Genomic DNA, 21856 nt, shown 5'->3' on the forward strand with positions numbered 1-21856 from the left:
CAAAATGGCAGCCTATGCACAACATAGATTGTAGGGTGCCATTTGGGTTGCAGCTATAGTGATTGATCACAACTGAAGAGATATTTAAGAGTTATTTCTGGCATGTATTGTTGGGGTTACACCATCAGTAACCTCATGGTGCCAGTATGTTGCCTTTCTAGCCCAGTCCTTGGTCTTTGCCTCGACTTCTTTGGCAAGTCTACAATCACCACGTAGCAGTGATTGACATCTAGGTACCTCACCCATAGGTAGGAGGGTCTGATCAGAAAACCAATGCTGAATTTCCGAATTGGTTTAAATTAGGTTAGGTTAGGGGGTTAAGGTTATGGTAAGGTTAGGTTTTAGATTTTGGCTAGTTCGTCTGTCAATGGGATGCTGGTCACAAAAGTCCCCTTAGGCCAGGATTTAATTCAAGGTGCTTTATTGAACAGCACACTAGACAGCCGAACAATGCACCTTTTAAAGGCCTTTTCCACAACGTTTGTGTACATCACATTCACAGTAACCGCTGCACATGTCATGTCAAGCGTAAATGAAATGAGGTCACTGCTCTATAACATGCATCAGATTGAATCCCAGCCTTAGTCTCTCCCAGGTAGGAGGGCTCCCTCCAGTACTGTCCTGTCACAACAAACTAAACCTTCCTAAGGTGGAGTAACTAAAACACTGCCCCTCTTCCCCAGAGGCTACTGCCCTCTGTCTACATTGAGTTACTGAGGGGCGAGTAGGGGCGCTGGGGGGCACAGAGGTCACCCTTTCATGGCTCAGGTCAAAAGTGAGATGAAAGGGGTGACCGCTCCCTCTCTTTTTGGCATTTCCACGGATACCATGTCCACAGACCCTCCTCTCTAATTATATATCTGGTCCATGATTGATATTCTCTCTCTTTTTCTGTGTGCGTTTCTGTCTTTACCTCTCCCTTTCTCCACCATTCCTCTCTCCCATGTTTAACCCCTACCCCCGATCCAGCTCCGTGATAGTAGCTGTGACATTTGGGCCTTGGGGTTTGCCCTTTTGGGACTATACCATTGGTTCCATTGTATCACTCAAGCACAACTAGCTAAAGATATCCAATGCTATTTGAACCCAGGTCTGATGGACAGACACACACCCTTAATCCCAGTCTCTAACAGGGACAGGGGACTGGAGAAGGAAAGGGATTGAGCGTACAGTGGGCCCTGGTCAAACGTAGTGCCCTATATAGTAACTAGGCAAGTCAGTTAAGAACATGAACAGAGCCCTGGTCAAACCAGTGCACTAAATAGGGAATAGGATGCCATTTGGGACAGATCATTGAGAAACTACACGTTAAACCCAGCCTCTCTCCAATTACCACATTACAGAGGACTACATTTAGAAGACACCGCACACACACAAAGCACAAACCAGAGCCCAAAAAGACTTTGCGGTAGAGGTAAACGTAATGTGGATGCCGTTTTAAAAGAACGAAGGATACAGGAAGAATAGAAGAGAAATTCAAATACAAACATTCATGACAATGCTGCCTGACGGGTGAATAAACACACAGTAAAAGAGATGAACCTACTAGGCCCTTACATGGAGCTGAGAGGACATGTTCCAGAAGAATGGGTTGTATACTTAAAGGACCAGTGCAGTCAAACATTATCTCCTGTGTTTTATATGCACACAATGAGGTAGGAATAATACTGTGGAGTTGAGAAAATGATGATAAGGCTGTTTTAGAGCTGATTGAAAAGAGCCTGAAATGTTTGTCTCTTTTGGTGGGATGGAGTTTTGACCTGCCTGGCAACATCACCAGGCGGTATAAGTTAATAGACCAATAACAAAGAGTTTCAAACCTCTCTGCCAATAACATTTAGTTTCCAGGTTACATATCCCTCCCATTATGCTCGTCCAATTAGGCCCTAACTCGGACCACCTAGTAAAAATCTTGCTTGAGCTCTTAGCGAAGAAGATATTTTTGACCATTTTAATCAAATTTAAAAAACAGTAAGGTACTTTATTGTTTCCCAGAAATGATATTGAGATAAAAATGGCTGCATTGGATCTTTATGACTTAAGACTCTACAGACTGTTCTTGTTACTCAGTAAAATGGCATCCTATTCCATACACAATGCACCCTATGGGCCCAGGTCAAAAGTAGTGCACTATGTAGGGTGCCATTTGTTCATATCATACCTCTCCTGCATGGTAGATCCACAGACGGCCCTCCGAGTCACCCACGGCTACCTCCTTGCCCCCCGACCCCCAACATACCCTGTTCAGGGCGCAGGCTCCCTCGATAGTCACACTGGCTGTGGGGACCTTGGGCACACAGGGTTACAAAAGTCAATTAATCAATTCATACATCCACCCATTCATACAGTTTCACCCGCATAGTATATTAATTCGTGTTTTACAAACATGCTCCTTCCTAAGAACTGCCGAAGAGCAAGCGAAGGTGACAGTGGCAATAAACTCAACACTACTATTTCAGGTTTTACTCATAGCGGTATAATAACATTAGCACCAGCAGATTGTTTAGTACATTCTCAGACAGACTGATGTCTTCATACAGTAGACTATGGCTACTTCAGCTCCATGTGAAATAACAATATGAAACTTTTAATGAGCCATATAAATCTTCTTAGAGCCCTCCACTACACTCAGGACAGCCTGGAGGCTATAGGCTGCTCAGGAGGAATGAACACAGATGATCCAAGATTCGTCCCAAATTGCACCCTATTCCCGACATAGTGCACTACTTTTGACCAGGGCCCATATGACTCTTGTCGAAAGAAGTGCAATGTAGGTAATAGGGTGCCATTTGGGACGTAGACCCAGAGTAATAGCCTGATCCCAGATCAGTATGTGCATTAGCTATCGCAGTCCAGCCAGAGGGGTTGTCTAAAGCACAATCAAGATCTGGGACCAGTCCATATATGATTATGTCTGCTATCAGGGTCTGCTGAAGAACTATTGCACTTGACAGATAGGACTAGTTTATGACACACGTCGCCGTTGGAGACAGAAGCCTCGGCATCACGTCGGCTAATACGACAGCTTCCCCGCTCCAGAGCAGGGCTAACCACAGACTGGCTGCTATTAGACTGACTGACTAGCGGCTGTGTGTTTGTGAAGGGGAAATTAGAACCAGGCCCTCCACCGCTAGGCTAATGCTGTTATGATGACTGTTGCAACATTGTGGGCTCCTCGCATTCTAGCTATCTAGCAGTGTTTGTGTATGTGTTTGAGAGAGACACAGAGAGAGAGAGTGTGTGTGTATTTGTCTGTGTGTGTGTGGGTATGTATGTGTGTGTCTCCAAATGTTTCTCATAAAGCACATTGTTGGAGCAGTCAGTCCATCCTTAATGAACTCTTCCTCCAGACTACACTGTTGCTAAAGGGCTGGAACGTGAGATAGACTGAAGGAAGGAGTGGCTGAGTGGCACCCTATTTAAATAAAGGTGTTCTCAACTGGCCTGGTTAAATAAAGGTGAATTTAAAAAAATACTTTCAAAAAAATGCTCTTCGGGCCTCCCGGGTGGTGCAGTGGTTAAGGGCCCAGGCTCTGTCGTAACCGGCCGCGACCGGGAGGTCCGTGGGGCGACGCACAATTGGCCTAGCGTCGTCCAGGTTAGGGAGGGTTTGGCCGGTAGGGAAATCCTTGTCTCATCGCGCACCAGCGACTCCTGTGGCGTGCCGGGCGCAGTGCGCGCTAACCAAGGTTGCCGGTGCACGGTGTTTCCTCCGGCTTCAGTGTTGGATAAGCGTTAACAGTGAGGCTTGGTTGGGTTGTGTATCGGAGGACGCATGACTTTCAACCTTTGTCTCTCCCGAGCCCGTACGGGAGTTGTAGCGATGAGACAAGATCGTAGCTACTAAAACAATTGGATACCACGAAATTGGGGAGAAAAAGGGGTAAAACATTTTTTTTTTTTTATGCTCTTCTGTGCTCTTCATCCCAAATAACTCCCTATTCCCTATTTAGTGCAATACTATGGGCTCTGGTTAAAAGTAGTGCACTAAATTGGGAATAGGGTGCTATTTAGGACCCCTGGTGTCCTCTAAAAGCTTTGGGTCTTGTCACAGAAAACATCTTAAGTGTTTTCCTTAAGGGTTTACCTTAAGGAATAATTACCTAAGGGAATTGTTTAAGGGCATTACACAAAGCCCCTCAAATATTTATTTAGGTAAGGGCATACAGTGCATTTTCCACATTTTCTTACATTACAGCCTTATTCTAAAATTGATTCAATTGTTTTTTCCCCTCATCAATCTACACACAATACCCATAATGACATCACAATACCCCATAATGACATCACAATACCCCATAATGACTTCACAATACCCCATAATTACAAAGCAAAAACTTGTTTTTATAAATGTTTGCGAATGTACTTAATAATAATAATAATAAAACACTGATATCACATTTATATAAGTATTCAGACCATTTACTCAGTACTTTGTCTTCAGGCCCCTTGACTTTTTCCACATTTTGTTACGTTTTAGCCTTAATATAAAATTGATTAAATAGTTTTTTTCCCATATCAATCTAAAAACCCCATAATGACAAAGCAAATGTATTAAAAAAACTGAAATATCTAATTTCCATAAGTATTCAGACCCTTTACTCAGTGCTTTGTTGAAGCACCTTTGGCAGCGATTACAGCTTCGAGTCTTCTTGGGTATGACGCTACAAGTTTGGCATGCCTATATTTGGGGAGCTTCTCCCATTCTTCTCTGCAGATCCTCTCAAGCTGTCAGGTTGGATGGGGAGCGTCGCTGCACAGCTATTTGCAGGTCTCTCCAGCAATTTTCAAGTCCGTGCTCTGGCTGGGCCACTCAAGGACATTCAGAGACTAGCCCAAAGCCACTCCTTCGTTGTTGTGGCTTTGTGCTTAAGGTTATTGTCCTGTTGGAAGGTGAACCTTTGCCCCAGTCTGAGGTTCTCAGCGCTCTGGAGCAGGTTTTCATCAAGGATCTCTCTGTACTTCTCTCCATTCATCTTTCCCTCGATCCTGACAAGTCTTCCAGTCCCTGCCTCTAATAAATATCCCTTGGGCATGATGCTGGCACCACCATGCTTCACCGTAGGCATGGTGCCAGGTTTCCTCCAGAAGTGATGCTTGACTTTCAGGGCAAAGAGCTCAAACTTGGTTTCATCAGACCAGATCATCTTGTTTGTCATGGTCTAAGAGTCTTTAGGTGCCTTTTGGCAAACTCCAAGCGGGCTGTCATGTGCCTTTTACTGAGGAGTGGCTTCCATCTGGCCACTATACCATAAAGGCCTGATTTGTGGAGTGCTGCAGAGATGGTTGTCTTTCTTGAAGGTTCCATCCCCAAAGAGGAACTCTGGAGTTCTGTCAGACCAAGGCCCTTCTCACCCGACTGCTCAGTTTGGCCGGGCGGGCAGCTCTGGGAAGAGTCTTGGCAGTTCCAAACTTCTTCCATTTAAGAATGATGGAGGCCACTGTGTTCTTCAATGCTGTAGACATTTTTTGGTGCCTTTCTCCAGATCTGTTCCTCGACACATTCCTGTCTCGGAGCTCTACGGACAATTTCTTCGGCCGTAGAGACATGCACTGTGGGACGTTATATAGATAGGTGTGCCTTACCAAATCATGTCCAATCAATTTAATTTACCACAGGTGGACTCAAATCAAGTAGTAGAAACATCTCAAGGATGATAAATGGAAACAGCATTCACCTGAGCTCAATTTCGCGTCTCATAGCAAAGGGTCTGAACACTTATGTAAATAAGGTATTTCTGTTTTTTAATACATTTTCAGAAAAGTCTAAACCTGTTTTCGCTTTGTCATTATGGAATATTGTGTGTAGATTTTTTCATTTTGTACCTTTATTTAACAAGGCAAGTCAGTTAAGAACAAATTCTTATTTTCAATTACATCCTAGGAACAGTGGGTTAACTGCCTTGTTCAGGGGCAGAACTTCTGATTTTTACCTTGTCAGCTCAGGGATTCGATCTTGCAACCTTCCGGTTACTAGTCCAACGCTCTAACCACCAGGCTACCTGTCGCCCCAAAAGATTGATTACTTTCCGAATGCACTGTACATAAGAGGTTTTACAGTAGTTTGAAGGCATACAGTTGAAGTCGGAAGATTACATACACCTTAGCCAAATACATTTAAACTCAGTTTTTCCCCATTACTGACATTTAATCCTAATGAAAATTCCCCGTCTTTGGTAAATTAGGATCACCACTTTATTTTAAGAATGTGAAATGTCAGAATAATAGTAGGGAGAATGATTTATTTCAGCTTTTACTTATTTCATCACTTTCCCAGTGAGTCAGAAGTTTACATACAGTCAATTAGTATTGGTAGCATTGCCTTTAAATTGTTTAACTTGGGTCAAACGTTTCGGGTAGCCTTCCACAAAGCTTCCCACAATAAGTTGGGTGAATTTTGGCCCATTCCTCCTGACAGAGCTGGTGTAACTTAGTCAAGTTTGTAGGCCTCCTTGCTCGCACACGCTTTTTCAGTTCTGTCCACACATTTTCTATAGGATTGAGGTCGGGGCTTTGCGATGGCCACTCCAATACCTTGACTTTGTTGTCCTTAAGCCATTAAGCAAGTATGCTTGGGGTCATTGTCCATTTGGAAGACCCACTTGGGACCAAGCTTTAACTTCCTGACTGATGTCTTGAGATGTTGCTTCAATATATCCATATAATTTTCCATTCTCATGATGCCATCTATTCTGTGAAGTGCACCAGTCCCTCCTGCAGCAAAGCCCCCCCCCCCCCCCAACATGATGCTGAAACCCCTGTGCTTCACGGTTGGGATGGTGTTCTTCGGCTTGCAATCCTCCCCCTTTTTCCTACAAACATAATGATGGTCATTATGGCCAAACAGTTCCCTTTTTGTTTCATCAGACCAGAGGACATTTATCCAAAAAGTACGATCTTTGTCCCCATGTGCAGTTGCAAACCGTAGTCTGGCTTTTTCTGGCGATTTTGGAGCAGTGGCTTCTTCCTTGCTGAGCAGCCTTTCAGGTTATGTTGATATAGGACTCATTTTACTGTGGATATAGATACTTTTGTACCGGTTTCCTCCAGCATCTTCACAAGAGCCTTTGCTGTTGTTCTGGGATTGATTTACACTTTTCGCACCAAAGTACGTTCATCTCTAGGAGACAGAACGCGTCTCCTTCCTGAGTGGTATGACGGGTGCGTGGTCCCATGGGGTTTATACTTGCGTACTATTGTTTGTACAGATGAACGTGGTACCTTCAGGTGTTTGGAAATTGCTCCCAAGGATGAACCAGACTTGTGGAGGTGCACCATTTTTTTCTGAGGTCTTGGCTGATTTCCCATGATGACAAGCAAAGAGGCACTGAGTTTGAAGGTAGGCATTGAAATACATGCACAGGTACACCTCCAATTGACTCAAATTATGTCATTAACCGAAACAGAAGCTTCTAAAGCCATGACATAATTTTCTGTAATTTTCCAAGCTGTTTAAAGGCACAGTCAACTTAGTGTATGTAAACGTCTGACCCACTGGAATTGTGATACAGTGAATAATCTGTCTTTAAACAATTGTTGGAAAAATGACTTGTGTCATGCACAAAGTAGATGTCCTAACCCACTTGCCAAAACTATATTTTGTTAACAAGACATTTGTGGAGTGGTTGAAAAAACGAGTTTTAATGACTCCAATCTAAGTGTATGTAAACTTCCAATCTCAACTGTATAGCAAAAATAGTATCTGGTTACCATGGAGATGGCCTCATTCACTGGCTAAAGTCTCCTCAGAGAGATCGCTTTAATTTTGTGAGATTGCAAACTAGAACTTCTACAATCAAGACAGGATAACCAAATTGCTTCAGAAGATAATAAACCATGTTTCTTATAGTTACATTTTTCTCAACTTGTTTATATTACTTTCTAGTAAGTCAAGCTAGCTTAGAGTTGATATAGCTAGCTAGCTTTGTAGCCATGGATTGTGCCCCTTCCATTGTTTAGCTAAGTAGCTAGCTAGCTGATGCAGTTAAGGGACCTCATGGGCACCCTTAACTTTTTCACTTCATTTAAGGGGGCTGTTCACCTTAAAATGTTTTGTGCAACGGAGTTAAATTTAAGGAAACTTTAAGGGAAAAGATAAGGGGGAAATTAACTTTGTTATATGCAACCGGGCCCTGCTTGGTCCCCTCCCACCTCCTTATTGCTGGTTAATTATAGCCTGCAGAGTGGTAACCGTGGTGACAGCCTGGGTGGCAGCCACGGCAACTAACCAAGCGGCTTCTCATTTCACTATCACCGCAGTGCTCCGCCATGAAACGTTACGAGAAGTCACAGTCACATAGAACTTGTAACGATTGAAACATAGATATGAGTATGTAACGACGATAGTCACTTGACGATTGACTAGAACAGCATGAAGCTTCAACTAAAAGCTCCAGAAGTATTATTTGTAGTGTCCTCTTTCCTTGAGGGTAGAATATAGACAAAACCGTACATATACTGGACTGTATTTGCTCATGAGGCTAAACCAGCCAATCTGATCCTGACAAAGACTCAGTAATTGATTAAAACATAATCCTTAGTATATGAAATACCATTGGGGGTATGGATACCAGTGTGAGTGGATACATTGTTTTTCTCTCTGTGTTACCTCTCAGCTGGCAGTGCCCCACAGTGAGGAATGGGCACACTTCACCCACACCCTGATGGAGCTCAATGCCAACCTGGCCGACGGGGAGGAGGAAGGGCCTGTGGAACTGACACCATAGGATTGGATGGATCACCTACGGTGGGATCAAATGGGATCACCATCCAACCGTCGACAGGCGCCGTGGGAAAATCACTAGTGCATCCAGCCTATCAGAAGGCTTTGTTCTTACACCTTTATGACATCATTCCACACACCTATCTAAGTAGCAGCATGTGTTCTAGACCCCGCCCCTTCAGTCTCTGTGACAGGCTACTAAACAGAGGTATGTCCAGGCTAGGACCACCTTCTCTACTCTATTTGCATCACTGTTTTGGGGGGATTTATTTTGTAGTAAGTTATGTTAATGTACGTTAGTTGTATGAGACTAACTAGAGAACATCTAGCTTCTTTTCATTTTATTAATTTATGTGGTCAGTTGTCATTCAGCGGTATTGCTTATAACCTAAATGAACTCCATATCAAATCATAGGTCCTACTACAGTTGTGAAGCCCTATGAAACTAGCAGTGAGAACTGTTAGACTGGGCCTATAGAGCTATTGTCATGTTTCCAAAGTCTCATGTTCACAGTGCTTTTGTTGTGCTTTTCTCTGTACCCAACCCCCTGCATGCATGCAACACATTTACAGATTCATACAGCTTCCTAGACATGTCAGCAACTGCTTTATGTCAATGTTATAGGAATATAATGTACAGTTGAAGTCAGAAGTTTACATACACCTTAGCCAAATACATTTAAACTCAGTTTTTCACAATTCCTGACATTTAATCCAAGTAAAAATTCCCTGTCTTAGGTCAGTTAGGATCACCACTTTATTTTAAGAATGTGAAATGTCAGAATAGCAGCAAAGATAATTATTTATTTCAGCTTTTATTTCTTTCATCACTTTCCCAGTGGGTCAGAAGTTTATATACAGTCAATTAGTATTTGGTAGCATTGCCTTTAAATTGTTTAACTTGGGTCAAATGTTTTGGGTAGCCTTCCACAAGCTTCCCACAATAAGTTGGGTGAATTTTGGCCCATTCCTTCTGACAGAGCTGGTGTAACTGAGTCAGGTTTGTAGGCCTCCTTGCTCGCACACGCTTTTTCAGTTCTGCCCACAAATTCTATATTGGATTGAGGTCAGGGCTTTGTGATGGCCACTCCAAAACCTTGACTTTGATGTCCTTAAGCCATTTTGCCACAACTTTGGAAGTATGCTTGGGGTCATTGTCCATTTGGAAGACCCATTTGCGACCAAGCTTTAACTTCCTGACTGATGTCTTGAGATGTTGCTTCAATATATCCATTTAATTTTCCATCCTCATGATACCATCTAATTCTGTGAAGTGCACCAGTCCCTCCTGCAGCAAAGCACTCCCACAACATGATGCTGAAACCCCCGTGCTTCACGGTTGGGATGGTGTTCTTCGGCTTGCAAGGCTCCCCCTTTTTCTTCCAAACATAATGATGGTCATTATGGCCAAACAGTTCTATTTTTGTTTCATCAGACCAGAGCGCATTTCTCCAAAAAGTACGATCTTTGTCCCCATGTGCAGTTGCAAACTGTAGTCTAGCTTTTTTATGGCGGTTTTGGAGCAGTGGCTTCTTCCTTGCTGAGCGGCCTTTCAGGTTATGTTGATATAGGACTCGTTTTACTGTGGATATAGATACTTTTGTACCGGTTTCCTCCAACATCTTCACAAGGTCCTTTGCTGTTGTTCTGGGATTGATTTGCACTTTTCGCACCAAAGTACATTCATCTCTAGGAGACAGAACTCGTCTCCTTCCTGAGCGGTATGATGGCTGTGTGGTCCCATGGTGTTTATACTTGCGTACTATTGTTTGTACAGATGAACGTGGTATCTTCAGGCATTTGGAAATTGCTCCCAAGGATGAACCAGACTTGTGGAGGTGTACAATTTTCTTTCTGAGGTCTTGACTGATTTCTTTTGGTTTTCCCATGATGTCAAGCAAAGAGGCACTGAGTTTGAAGGTAGGCCTTGAAATACATCCACAGGTACACCTCCAATTGAATCAAATTATGTCAATTAGCCTATCAGAAGCTTCTAAAGCCATGAAGTCATTTTCTGGAAATGTCCAAGCTGTTTAAAGGCCAGTCAACTTAGTGTATGTAAACTTCTGACACACTGGAATTGTGATATAGTGAATTATAAGTGAAATAATCTGTCTGTAAACAATTGTTGGCAAAAATGCTTGTGTCATGCACAAAGTAGATGTCCTAACCGACTTGCCAAAACTTTAGTTTGTTAACAAGACAATTGTGTAGTGGTTGAAAAACGAGTTTCAATTACTCCAACCTAAGTGTATGTAAACTTCTGACTTCAACTGTACGTATGTGAGGGTTATTGCACTGTTCAATGACTACAGGCCTAAGCAACAAATTCCGGTTTAGCACGTTATTTCGTATAAGTGCTACGTGAACTGTAATGAACAAAAGAGACATATTGTAAGCCGCTGTCTACCGTGATACCCGCCAATAAATCATGGCTGAAGAACTGTTAGCTTGTTTACTTCTTGTTGTTGTTTAGCTACTGTAATTATAGTGTCACAAGTTGGCTGTTGTGATTCTGTCCTCGTCTCCAGTGCCAGGCTTCAAGCTTTTCTCTGACTTGTCGCACCATAACATACCACCTTGTCAAAGAACACATGTGCACACACTTTGTTCACTAAGGTTTAATTTCATTAGTACATATACATATTGCTGCCATGCATACAGTAAGGCACAATTATCACACCGTATTCTACTTCTCTCCTGTACTGTACAAGTTTAAATCCGGATGTCTTTCGTGACACCATTGGGCTGTTCCAGAAAGCTGGATAAATACGTTAGCCAGCTAACTGTCCAACATTGCTTCAAATAATGAGATATTTTGAGAAATATAGACTTAGGGCTCTGTTCAGTCTGTATTGCTGAAGCGTTACAGATTGCGTACTAGAAATGAAAAGGTCATTTGTGATAGGGCCGACATACGCAGCGTTTACGGTGAATGCAGTCGCTGTGACCACAAGAACATTGCCTTTAATTGTCAATCACGCTTTAAAGCTGAACTGTGATATGGATTGAATAAAGCCCTTCAAATTGACGAGATATAATTGACTCGGCAACAACAACCAGTATACAAATGAAGATAATACAGTGGGGCCAAAAAAATATTTTGTCAGCCACCAATTGTGCAAGTTCTCCTATTTAAAAAGATGAGAGAGGCCTGTAATTTTCATCATAGGTACACTTCAACTATGACAGATAAAATTAGAAAAAAAACTCCAGAAAATCTTTGTTTCTGGTGTCCTTTGACAGCTCTTTGGTCTTGGCCATAGTGGAGTTTGGAGTGTGACTGTTTGAGGTTGTGGACAGGTGTCTTTTATACTGATAACAAGTTCAAACATGTGCTATTAATACAGGTAACGAGTGGGGGACAGAGGAGCCTCTTAAAGAAGAAGTTACAGGTCTGTGAGAGCCAGAAATCTTGCTTGTTTGTAGGTGACCAAATGCTTATTTTCCATCATAATTCGCAAATATATTCATTAAAAATCATACAATGTGGATTTTTCCCCCTCATTTTGTCTGTCATAGTTGAAGTGTACATATGATGAAAATTACAGGCCTCTCTCATCTTTTTTAAGTGGGAGAACTTGCACAATTGGTGACTGACTAAATTATTTTTTGCCCCACTGTATGTGGTTGTTTATCAAAGTTAACTGGATAACTTCATAATCCTGCTTTCTGGTATACCCCACATCTCTCTACTCTCTCCCCCTGCTCTGTTGTACCCTGATGATTCTTTAAATAGAAATGTATACAACACACAGCCCAGTTTGATCTGACTGAGACAACTAAGGATAACAGACAGTCACTACAATACCATAGTAGGTGTAGTAGTAATACCTTGCAAGTGGTGGTAATAGTGAACAGTATATTACATTCAAGCGTTTTGGTTGGTCAATCTTTTATGTTTTCTTCGCAAATGAAGTTCAAGATCAAGAATATTAGTTTCTTCTCAGTATCCAAAAAGCGACTTGGTGAACTGTATCAATATGTAAATGTGTCTCTCTGTTCCATTCTCATATGTACAGTAGAACCGTCATTCAGATGTGTCTGTTCCGTTCTCATATGTACAGTAGAACCGTCATTCATATGTACAGTAGAACCGTCATTCGGATGTGTCTCTGTTCCGTTCTCATATGTACAGTAGAACCGTCATTCATATGTACAGTAGAACCGTCATTCGGATGTGTCTGTTCCGTTCTCATATGTACAGTAGAACCGTCATTCAGATGTGTCTGTTCCGTTCTCATATGTACAGTAGAACCGTCATTCAGATGTGTCTGTACCGTTCTCATATGTACAGTAGAACCGTCATTCGGATGTGTCTGTTCCGTTCTCATATGTACAGTAGAACCGTGATTCGGATGTGCGTACTTGTGCTACTATCCCCATACTGCGGATAGGGCTCATTCTGTTTGGTATCTATCAGACTCTCAGGTGGAAGACAGTAAAAGCACCATCATATAAAGTGATGGTTAGACCAAGATTCAATCAAAGGCACGTTGTAGACGAGCACATTGAACTGTCAAGTGTCTTTTAAAGAGATGGCCTTCATGGTAAATACGGTACATGTCGGCTCAGGTGTAAATGACCTTTAAAAGCAAGTGCAATGCACATGTTGACAATGCACTTTTGAATGAGTCCCGGCCTTAGTGATGATGTAATGAAAGGAAGCAGTCCAGGTCTAATTCAAGTCATGGCCAGCCCCTCCACTACTGTGCATATTACTGTATGAAAAGACAAACTGGAACACTACTCTAGACACACATTGTCAGTACTGTAGATATCACTTGATCGTCACAATAAGACTGACTCAAAAAGTAATCTTTACGGGTAGCTAAGACAAAAACAGAAGCTAAAACAACGTTTTTGTGTTTCTAGACCATGATGTAGAAAGGTACATTTCTGAAGATCATAATAGCTTAAAAAAATTATCATCAACTAAAACAGACACATATTTATCTTTAAAGCCTAGAGAGGCAGATCATACTACTCACAATGTGCTTCTCTTTCGGGTGGAATATTCCAAGTGCTCGACTAGCTGGGGGTGGGAGGGAGAGGGTGTAATGATTGCACGTGTGCTCTATTCTGCCCCCTATGTGTGGGCAGAGGGGGTTCAATTCAAGGGGCGTCCTTCTTGGACCGGGGGGTTACTTGAACGTTGTATCTTGGGAGGTGGAGTCCAAATTTGCTCTCGGTGCCAGCGAACGTGGCCACGGCCAACCTGAAACCTCCAATGTGGTCGGGGCTGGGCGCCGGCAGGCTGATGCGAGACTTGGGAGTCGGCTCCGAACCAGACGGCTTTCTGTGGTGTGGAGAGAGAGCGGGAAAGGACGAGGAGAGCGGGAGGGGTGGAGGTCGAGAGAAAACGGGAGGGAGGAGAAAAGGGGGACGAGAAAGAGGGAAGGAGTAGAAAGGGAGAGACAGAAAGGGAAGGAGAACGGGGGAGAGAGGCAAGGATAAAGGAGAGAGGAGAGAAAGAGAGAGACCGAAAAAAGAGAAACAGAAAGTGGAAGGGACAAGAGAAGGAGAGAGATTTTATATTAAACATTGTCCACCACAAAAAATAAACATCTTAGTTGAATATTAAGACTGGGCGAGAGGGCTATTTTTTCCCAGAGCACACGAACCAGAAATAAATGAATATCCCACAATGGTTTCATACTCCCTTCAGTGATATCTTTCCAATATGTACAGGGAACACTACACCATCCAGCAGTACAGTATTCACATTGAACACAGTCTGTGAAGACAACACAGTATGCACATTGGATATTTACAGTACATAGGGGTTTGCATAATAAATGGAAGTTGTTCTGACTTTCCAAAGGGCTGTAAACAGTCCAATATACTGGATCTCTTGATTTCCTGGTTTAGTAAGTAAGAGTTGTTGGTGGTGGTGGACCAATTACACCATGCCAATTTCAAGTCTATTTCTGTTAAAGAATATTAAGGATATTATGGTCAGTTAACTCATTGATCCTGTTTTCTGGAAGAGCCCCAAAGTATTGACAACATTCTGTCAGTACCACCTATATGTACAGTATAAAGTACTGACAACATTCTGTCAGTACCACCTATATGTACAGTATAAAGTACTGACAACATTCTGTCAGTACCACCTATATGTACAATATAATATTATTAACAACATTCTGTCAGTACCACCTATATGTACAATATAATATTATTAACAACATTCTGTCAGTACCACCTATATGTACAGTATAAAGTACTGACAACATTCTGTCAGTACCACCAATATATACAGTATAAAGTATTGTCAACATTCTGTCAATACCACTATGTACAGTATAATATTATTGTCAACATTCTGTCAATACCACTATGTACAGTATAATAGTATTGTTAACATTCTGTCAATACCACTATGTACAGTATAAAGTATTAACAACATTCTGTCAGTTCCACCTATATTTACAGTATAATAGTATTGTCAACATTCTGTCAATACTGCTCTATGTACATTATAATAGTATTGTCAACATTCTGTCAATACCACTATGTACAGTATAATAGTATTGTCAACATTCTGTCAATACCACTATGTACAGTATAAAGTACTGACAACATTCTGTCAGTACCACCTATATGTACAGTATAAAGTACTGACAACATTCTGTCAGTACCACCTATATGTACAGTATAAAGTACTGACAACATTCTGTCAGTACCACCTATATGTACAGTATAAAGTATTGTCAACATTCTGTCAATACCACTATGTACAATATAATAGTATTGTCAACATTCTGTCAGTACCATTATGTACAGTATAATAGTATTTTCAACATTCTGTCAATACCACTATGTACATTATAATAGTATTGTTAACATTCTGTCAATACCACTATGTACAGTATAAAGTATTAACAACATTCTGTCAGTTCCACCTATATTTACAGTATAATATTATTGACCATTCTGTCAGTACCACTATATGTACAGTATAGAATATTGACCATTCTGTCAATACCACTATATGTACAGTATAGAGTATTGACCATTCTGTCAGTACCACTATATGTACAGTATAGAGTATTGACCATTCGGTCAGTACCACTATATGTACAGTATAGAGTATTGACCATTCTGTCAGTACCACTATATGTACAATATAGAGTATTGACCATTCTGTCAGTACCACTATATGTACAGTATAGAGTATTGACCATTCTGTCAGTACCACTATATGTACAGTATAGAGTATTGACCATTCTGTCAGTACCACTATGTACAGTATAGAGTATTGACCATTCTGTCAGTACCACTATATGTACAGTATAGAGTATTGACCATTCTGTCAGTACCACTATGTACAGTATAGAGTATTGACCATTCTGTCAGTACCACTATATGTACAGTATAGAGTATTGACCATTCTGTCAGTACCACTATATGTACAGTATAATGAGTGAATGGAATGTATTTGGTGATGCTTGTCCTAACAGTCTCCCCTTACCCTCCTGTCTCTGTCTCTTATTGGTCAATGGAACATTAGTGCATTCTAAAGAGTGACCAATTTGCTCCTCCAGGGAAAATGAGCTCATTTCTACCCCAAAAATCTGAAAAGAGAAAGATCCCAAGTCAAAGTGATTCTCTCTGCACTGCTTCACTCTCTGTAGCCCTGTAGTTTAGGAAATGTTACGTCCATCCCACCAAATAATGGTCTGTGTCCCAAATGGCAAGCTATTCTCTATATAGTGCACTGCTTTTGACCAGAGTCCTATGGTGTTTCACAGCTCTCTCCCTCTGTTGAAAGGTTGGTAGAAAAGTGGTGCTAGAAATTACCATCATTTTGTATCACACAGCAGCTGTCAGTAGAAGCTATCAATCCTGACTGGACGTTTCTATGACATTTGCGTTTCTGTATTTCTCAGTCTTATCCTGTGGTAAGACACTTACAGGTGCATCAGCGCTGGGACCGAGAGACTGAGAAGCAGCTTGTATCACCAGGCCATCAGACTGTTGAACAGCCATCACTAGCCCTGCACCTTGAAACTAATGTCTGAGTCGGCGGTTAGGGAAGCGTTATCAAATCCTAGATGCCATTGTGCCCTTGAGCAAGGCACTTAACCCCCCACAACAACAGCTCCTCAGGCACCTAGTGTGGCAGCCCCCCCGCACCTCTCCAAAACCTGTGTGTGTGTGTGTGTGTGTGTGTGTGTGTGTGTGTGTGTGTGTGTGTGTGTGTGTGTGTGTGTGTGTGTGTGTGTGTGTGTGTGTGTGTGTGTGTGTGTGTGTGTGTGTGTGTGTGTGTGTGTGTGTGTGTGTGTGTGTGTGTGTGTGTGTGTGCAGTAATAGCCTGTATCACAGCACACATAGCTCTCAACCCCTAGTAGTAAAACAGTCATTTGTACATTTAGAAATTTGGTTTCCCCTCTGTGTAATCTCTTGATCTCTACTCCCGGAAAAAGGAAATAAATATACTGATACCATTTTCTTTCCAAATGATATACCGTCTATGCACACCACCTATTTATATTCTGCATTCTGACAGGTGCTCGCTCTAATATACCTACCTGGATTGTTATTTAATTGTAATGTATTTGCGAGACATTTTACTTTTTGCTGCACCCGCTATAACACCTGCAAATCTGTGTATGCGACCAATAAATGTTGATTTAATTCGACCTGATAGGCTGAATTTCTTCAGTAATGCTGATCACTCTAGTCTTATATCAGATGTAAGATGGCACTGGAGAAGAAGGCAGACGTTTTACGTGCCCCAAACCGATTGTTTAAATTTGTAAAAAAAAATTGTGTTTGTTTATAACTTATTTTATTAATTACTTATTTTCTACATAATGTTGCCGCTACCGTCTCTTATGACTGAAAATAACTTCTGGATATCAGGACAGCGATTACTCACCACGGACTGTCAGAATCCTTTTTTTCCTTTAATTAACGAGTCCGATGAGGCCGATATACTGCTTTCTCAGGAACAGGCCCAGATCCCCATGATTTGCGTGAAGATGAGGCGGAGAAAAAGGGGCCGGAGGACGGGCTACCTTCTGAGAATTCGTAGGCAATCTAATAAACTCCCACTTCCTTCCATTCTGTAGCAAACGTTTATCTTTGGACAATAAAATAGATGACCTATGCAGAAGATTAAACTACCAACGGGACATTCAAAACTGTAATATCTTATGCTTCACAGATGCCAGCTAGCTAGCTACTAGCCAGCTAGCCACTGCTAGCAGTTATCAGATACCTTTAGCCTGGACATCTCTCGCCAGTTTGCACAGCGCAACTCAAACCAGAGAAAATCTGACTGGATTCCGGATTCCTACCGCAAGCTCTGAACCTTTTTTTTCTCCCACCTGTATCATCGTAGATAGCAAGCTGCTATCCAAGTGGCTACTCCTGGCTAACGTCTCTGTCCCGAAGCAAGAACCAATTAGCCTGGAGCAAGCCTTGCTAAGCCCATCTCCTAGCCTGCTAGCCGCGGCCCGCTGTCTGTCTAGAGCACATCTGACTGTTAGCTTAAGAGGCCCATCAGACAAATTCTTTGGCCACTATACCTATTTTGCCAATTGGCCTGGTTTACAACACGGAGCCCTGCTGATCCGTCTGCCGACATCACAGCACGTCCCTCAAAGGCCCTTCTGCTAGCTTGCTAGCCCTGGCCTGCTAGCTGCCTGAAGCCACTCACTGGCCTCCCATGATTACTCAGCTACGCACGCCTCTCCCTAACGTCAATATGCCTTGTCCATTGCTGTTTTGGTTAGTAATTATTTCCTTATTTCACTGTAGAGTCTTCCTGCCCTCCAAATACACCTCTGCTGTCTTTAACCAGGATCTCAGCGATCACTGCCTCATTGCCTGCGTCCATAATGGGTCTGCGGTCAAAACACCACCCCTCATCACTATCAAACACTCCCTAAAACACTTCAGCGAGCAGGCCTTTCTAATCGATCTGGCCCGGGTATCCTGGAAGGATATTGACCTCATTCCGTCAGTAGAGGATGCCTGGTTTTTCTTTAAAAGTGCTTTCCTCAACATCTTAAATAAGCTTGCCCCATTCAAAAAATGTAGAACCAGGAACAGATATCGCCCTTGGTTCCCTCCAGACCTGACTGCTCTTGACCAGCACAAAAACATCATGTGGCGTACTGCATTAGCATCGAATAACCCCCACGATATGCAGCTTTCAGGGAAGTTAGGAACCAATATACACAGGCAGTTAGGAAAGCAAAGGCTAACTTTTTCAAACAGAAATTTGCATCCTGTAGCACTAACTCCAAAAAGTTCTGGGACACTGTAAAGTCCATGGAGAATAAGAGCACCTCCTCCCAGCTGCCCACTGCACTGTCACCACCGATAAATCCGCGATAATTGAGAATTTCAATAAGCATTTTTCTACGGCTAGCATTGTTTTCCACCTGGCTACCCCTACCCCGGTCAACAGCCCTGCACCCCTAACTGCAACTTGCCCAAGCCTCCCCATTTCTCATTCACCCAAATCCAGACAGCTGATGTTCTGAAAGAGCTGCAAAATCTGGACACTTACAAATCAGCAGGGCTAGACAATCTGGACCCTCTCTTCCTAAAATTATCAGCTGAAAGTGTTGCAACCCCTATTACTAGCTTGTTCAACCTCTCTTTCGTATCGTCTGAGATCCCCAAAGATTGGAAAGCTCCCCTCTTCAAAAGGAGACATTCTAAACCCAAACTGCTACAGACCTACTGTATATCTATCCTACCCTGCCTAAGGTCTTCGAAAGCCAAGTTAACAAACAGATCACCGACCATTTCGAATCCCACCGTACCTTCTCTGCTATGCACTCTGGTTTCCGAGCTGGTCATGGGTGCACCTCAACCACGCTCAAGGTCCTAAACTATATCATAACCGCCATCGATAAGAGACAATACTGTGCAGCTGTATTCATCGACTTGGTCAAGGCTTTTGACTCTGTCAATCACCACATTCTTATCGGCAGACTCAAATGACTGCCTCGCCTGGTTCACCAACTACTTCTCTGACAGAGTTCAGTGTGTCAAATCGGAGGGCCTGTTGTCCAGACCTCTGGCAGTCTCTATGGGGGTGCCACAGGGTTCAATCCTCGGGCCGACTCTTTTCTCTGTATACATCAATGATGTTGCTCTTGCTGCTGTTGATTCTCTGATCCACCTCTACGCAGACGACACCATTCTGTATGTCTGGCCCTCTTTGGACACTGTGTTAACTAACATCCAGACGAGCTTCAATGCCATACAACACTCCTTCCGTGGCCTCCAACTGCTCTTAAATGCAAGCAAAACTAAATGCATACTCTTCAACCGATCGCTGCCCACACTAACCCAACCGTCCAGCGTCACTACTCTGGACAGCTCCTTCTTCTGCACATCTGTCACCCCAGTGTTTAATTTGCCATACTGTAATAATTGCACCACTATGGCCTGTTTATTGCCACACCCCCCTTATCCTACCTCATTTGCACACACTGTATATAGAATTTCTCTATTGTATTTATTGACTGTATGTTTGTTTATTCCATGTGTAACTCTGTGTTGTTGTATGTGTCGAACTGCTTTGCTTTATCTTGGCCAGGTCGCAGTTGTAAATGAGAACCTGTTCTCAACTAGCCTACCTGGTTAAATAAAGGTGAAATAAAAAATAAATAAAAAACAGAGACGTGGCTGAACGACGACACTATCAACATACAGCTGCCTGGTTATACACTGCACCGGCAGGATAGAACAGCGGCGTCTGATAAGACAAGGGGCTGCGGACTATGTATTTTTGCAAATAACAGCTGATGCACAATATCTAAGGAAGTCTTGAGTTATTGCTCGCCTGAGGCAGAGTATCTCATGATAAACTGTAGACCACACTAACTACCTAGAGTTTTCATCTGTATTTTTCGTAGTTGTTTACATACTACCACAGTCAGAGGCGGACACAAAGGCAGCATTGAATGAGCTGTATTCTGCCATAAGCCAACAAGAAAACGCTCACCCAGAGGTGGCGCTCCTAGTAGCTGGGGACTTTAATGCAGGGTAACTTAAATCAGTTTTACCAAATTTCGATCAGCATGTTAAATGTGCTACCAGAGGGAAAAAAACTCTGGACCACCTTTACTCCATGCATACAAAGCTCTGCCTCGCCCTACATTTGGAAAATCTGACCATAATTCTATCCTCCTGATTCCTGCTTACAAGCTAAAACTAAAGCAGGAAGCACCAGTGATTAGATCAATAAAAAAAGTGGTCAGATGAAGCAGATTCTAAGCTACAGGACTGTTTTGGTAGCACAGACTGGAATATTTTGCCATCCTCCGATGGCATTGAGGAATACACCACATCAGTCATTGGCTTCATCAATAAGTGCATCGATGACATCTTCCCCACTGTGACTGTACGTACATACCCCAACCAGAATTTGGGGTATGTACCCTCCAGGTGTCGCCCATCTTCCCCATTATATTTATACCTGTGTTCTCTGTTTGCCAGTTCGTTTTGTTTCGTCAAACCTACCAGTTTTTCCCGTAAGCCTGTCTTTCTTAAATTCCTGTTTTCTAGCTTTCCTGGTTTTTGACCATTCTCCCTGCCCTGACCCTGAGCCTGCCTGCCGTTCTGTACCTTGTCACACCACCCTGGATTACTGACCTCTGCCTGCCCTGACCCTGAACCTGCCTAACGTTCTGTACCTTTCGGACTCTGCTCTGGACTACTGACCTCTGCCTGCCCTGACCCTGAACCTGCCTAATGTTTGTTACCTTTTGGACTCTGCTCTGGATTACTGGCCTCTGCCTGCCCTGACCCTGAACCTGCCTAACGTTCTGTACCTTTCGGACTCTGCTCTGGATTACTGACCTCTGCCTGCCCTGACCCTGAACCTGCCTAACGTTCTGTACCTTTCGGACTCTGCTCTAGATTACTGACCTCTGCCTGCCCTGACCCTGAACCTGCCTAACGTTCTGTACCTTTCAGACTCTGCTCTGGACTACTGACCTCTGCCTGCCCTGACCCTGAACCTGCCTAACGTTCTGTACCTTTCAGACTCTGCTCTGGATTACTGACCTCTGCCTGCCCTGACCCTGAACCTGCCTAACGTTCTGTACCTTTCGGACTCTGCTCTGGACTACTGACCTCTGCCTGCCCTGACCCTGAACC

At 42.8% G+C, this 21856-nt stretch overlaps 1 protein-coding gene across 1 annotated transcript in view; it reads right to left on the bottom strand.

Annotated features, from left to right (window-relative positions):
- Window positions 1–11328: 11328 nt before the first annotated feature.
- Window positions 11329–21856, bottom strand: part of slc25a13 (solute carrier family 25 member 13) — an 84359-nt gene continuing 73831 nt past the window's right edge. Inside the window, exon 18 of the mRNA XM_031795168.1 lies at window positions 11329–14021. Coding sequence (XP_031651028.1) covers window positions 13838–14021 — 184 coding nt within the window. The 3' untranslated portion in view covers window positions 11329–13837. The remainder of the gene's footprint in view (window positions 14022–21856) is intronic.

This window comes from Oncorhynchus kisutch, linkage group LG17 (genome assembly GCF_002021735.2).
Source record: "Oncorhynchus kisutch isolate 150728-3 linkage group LG17, Okis_V2, whole genome shotgun sequence".
Lineage (NCBI taxonomy): Eukaryota > Metazoa > Chordata > Actinopteri > Salmoniformes > Salmonidae > Oncorhynchus > Oncorhynchus kisutch.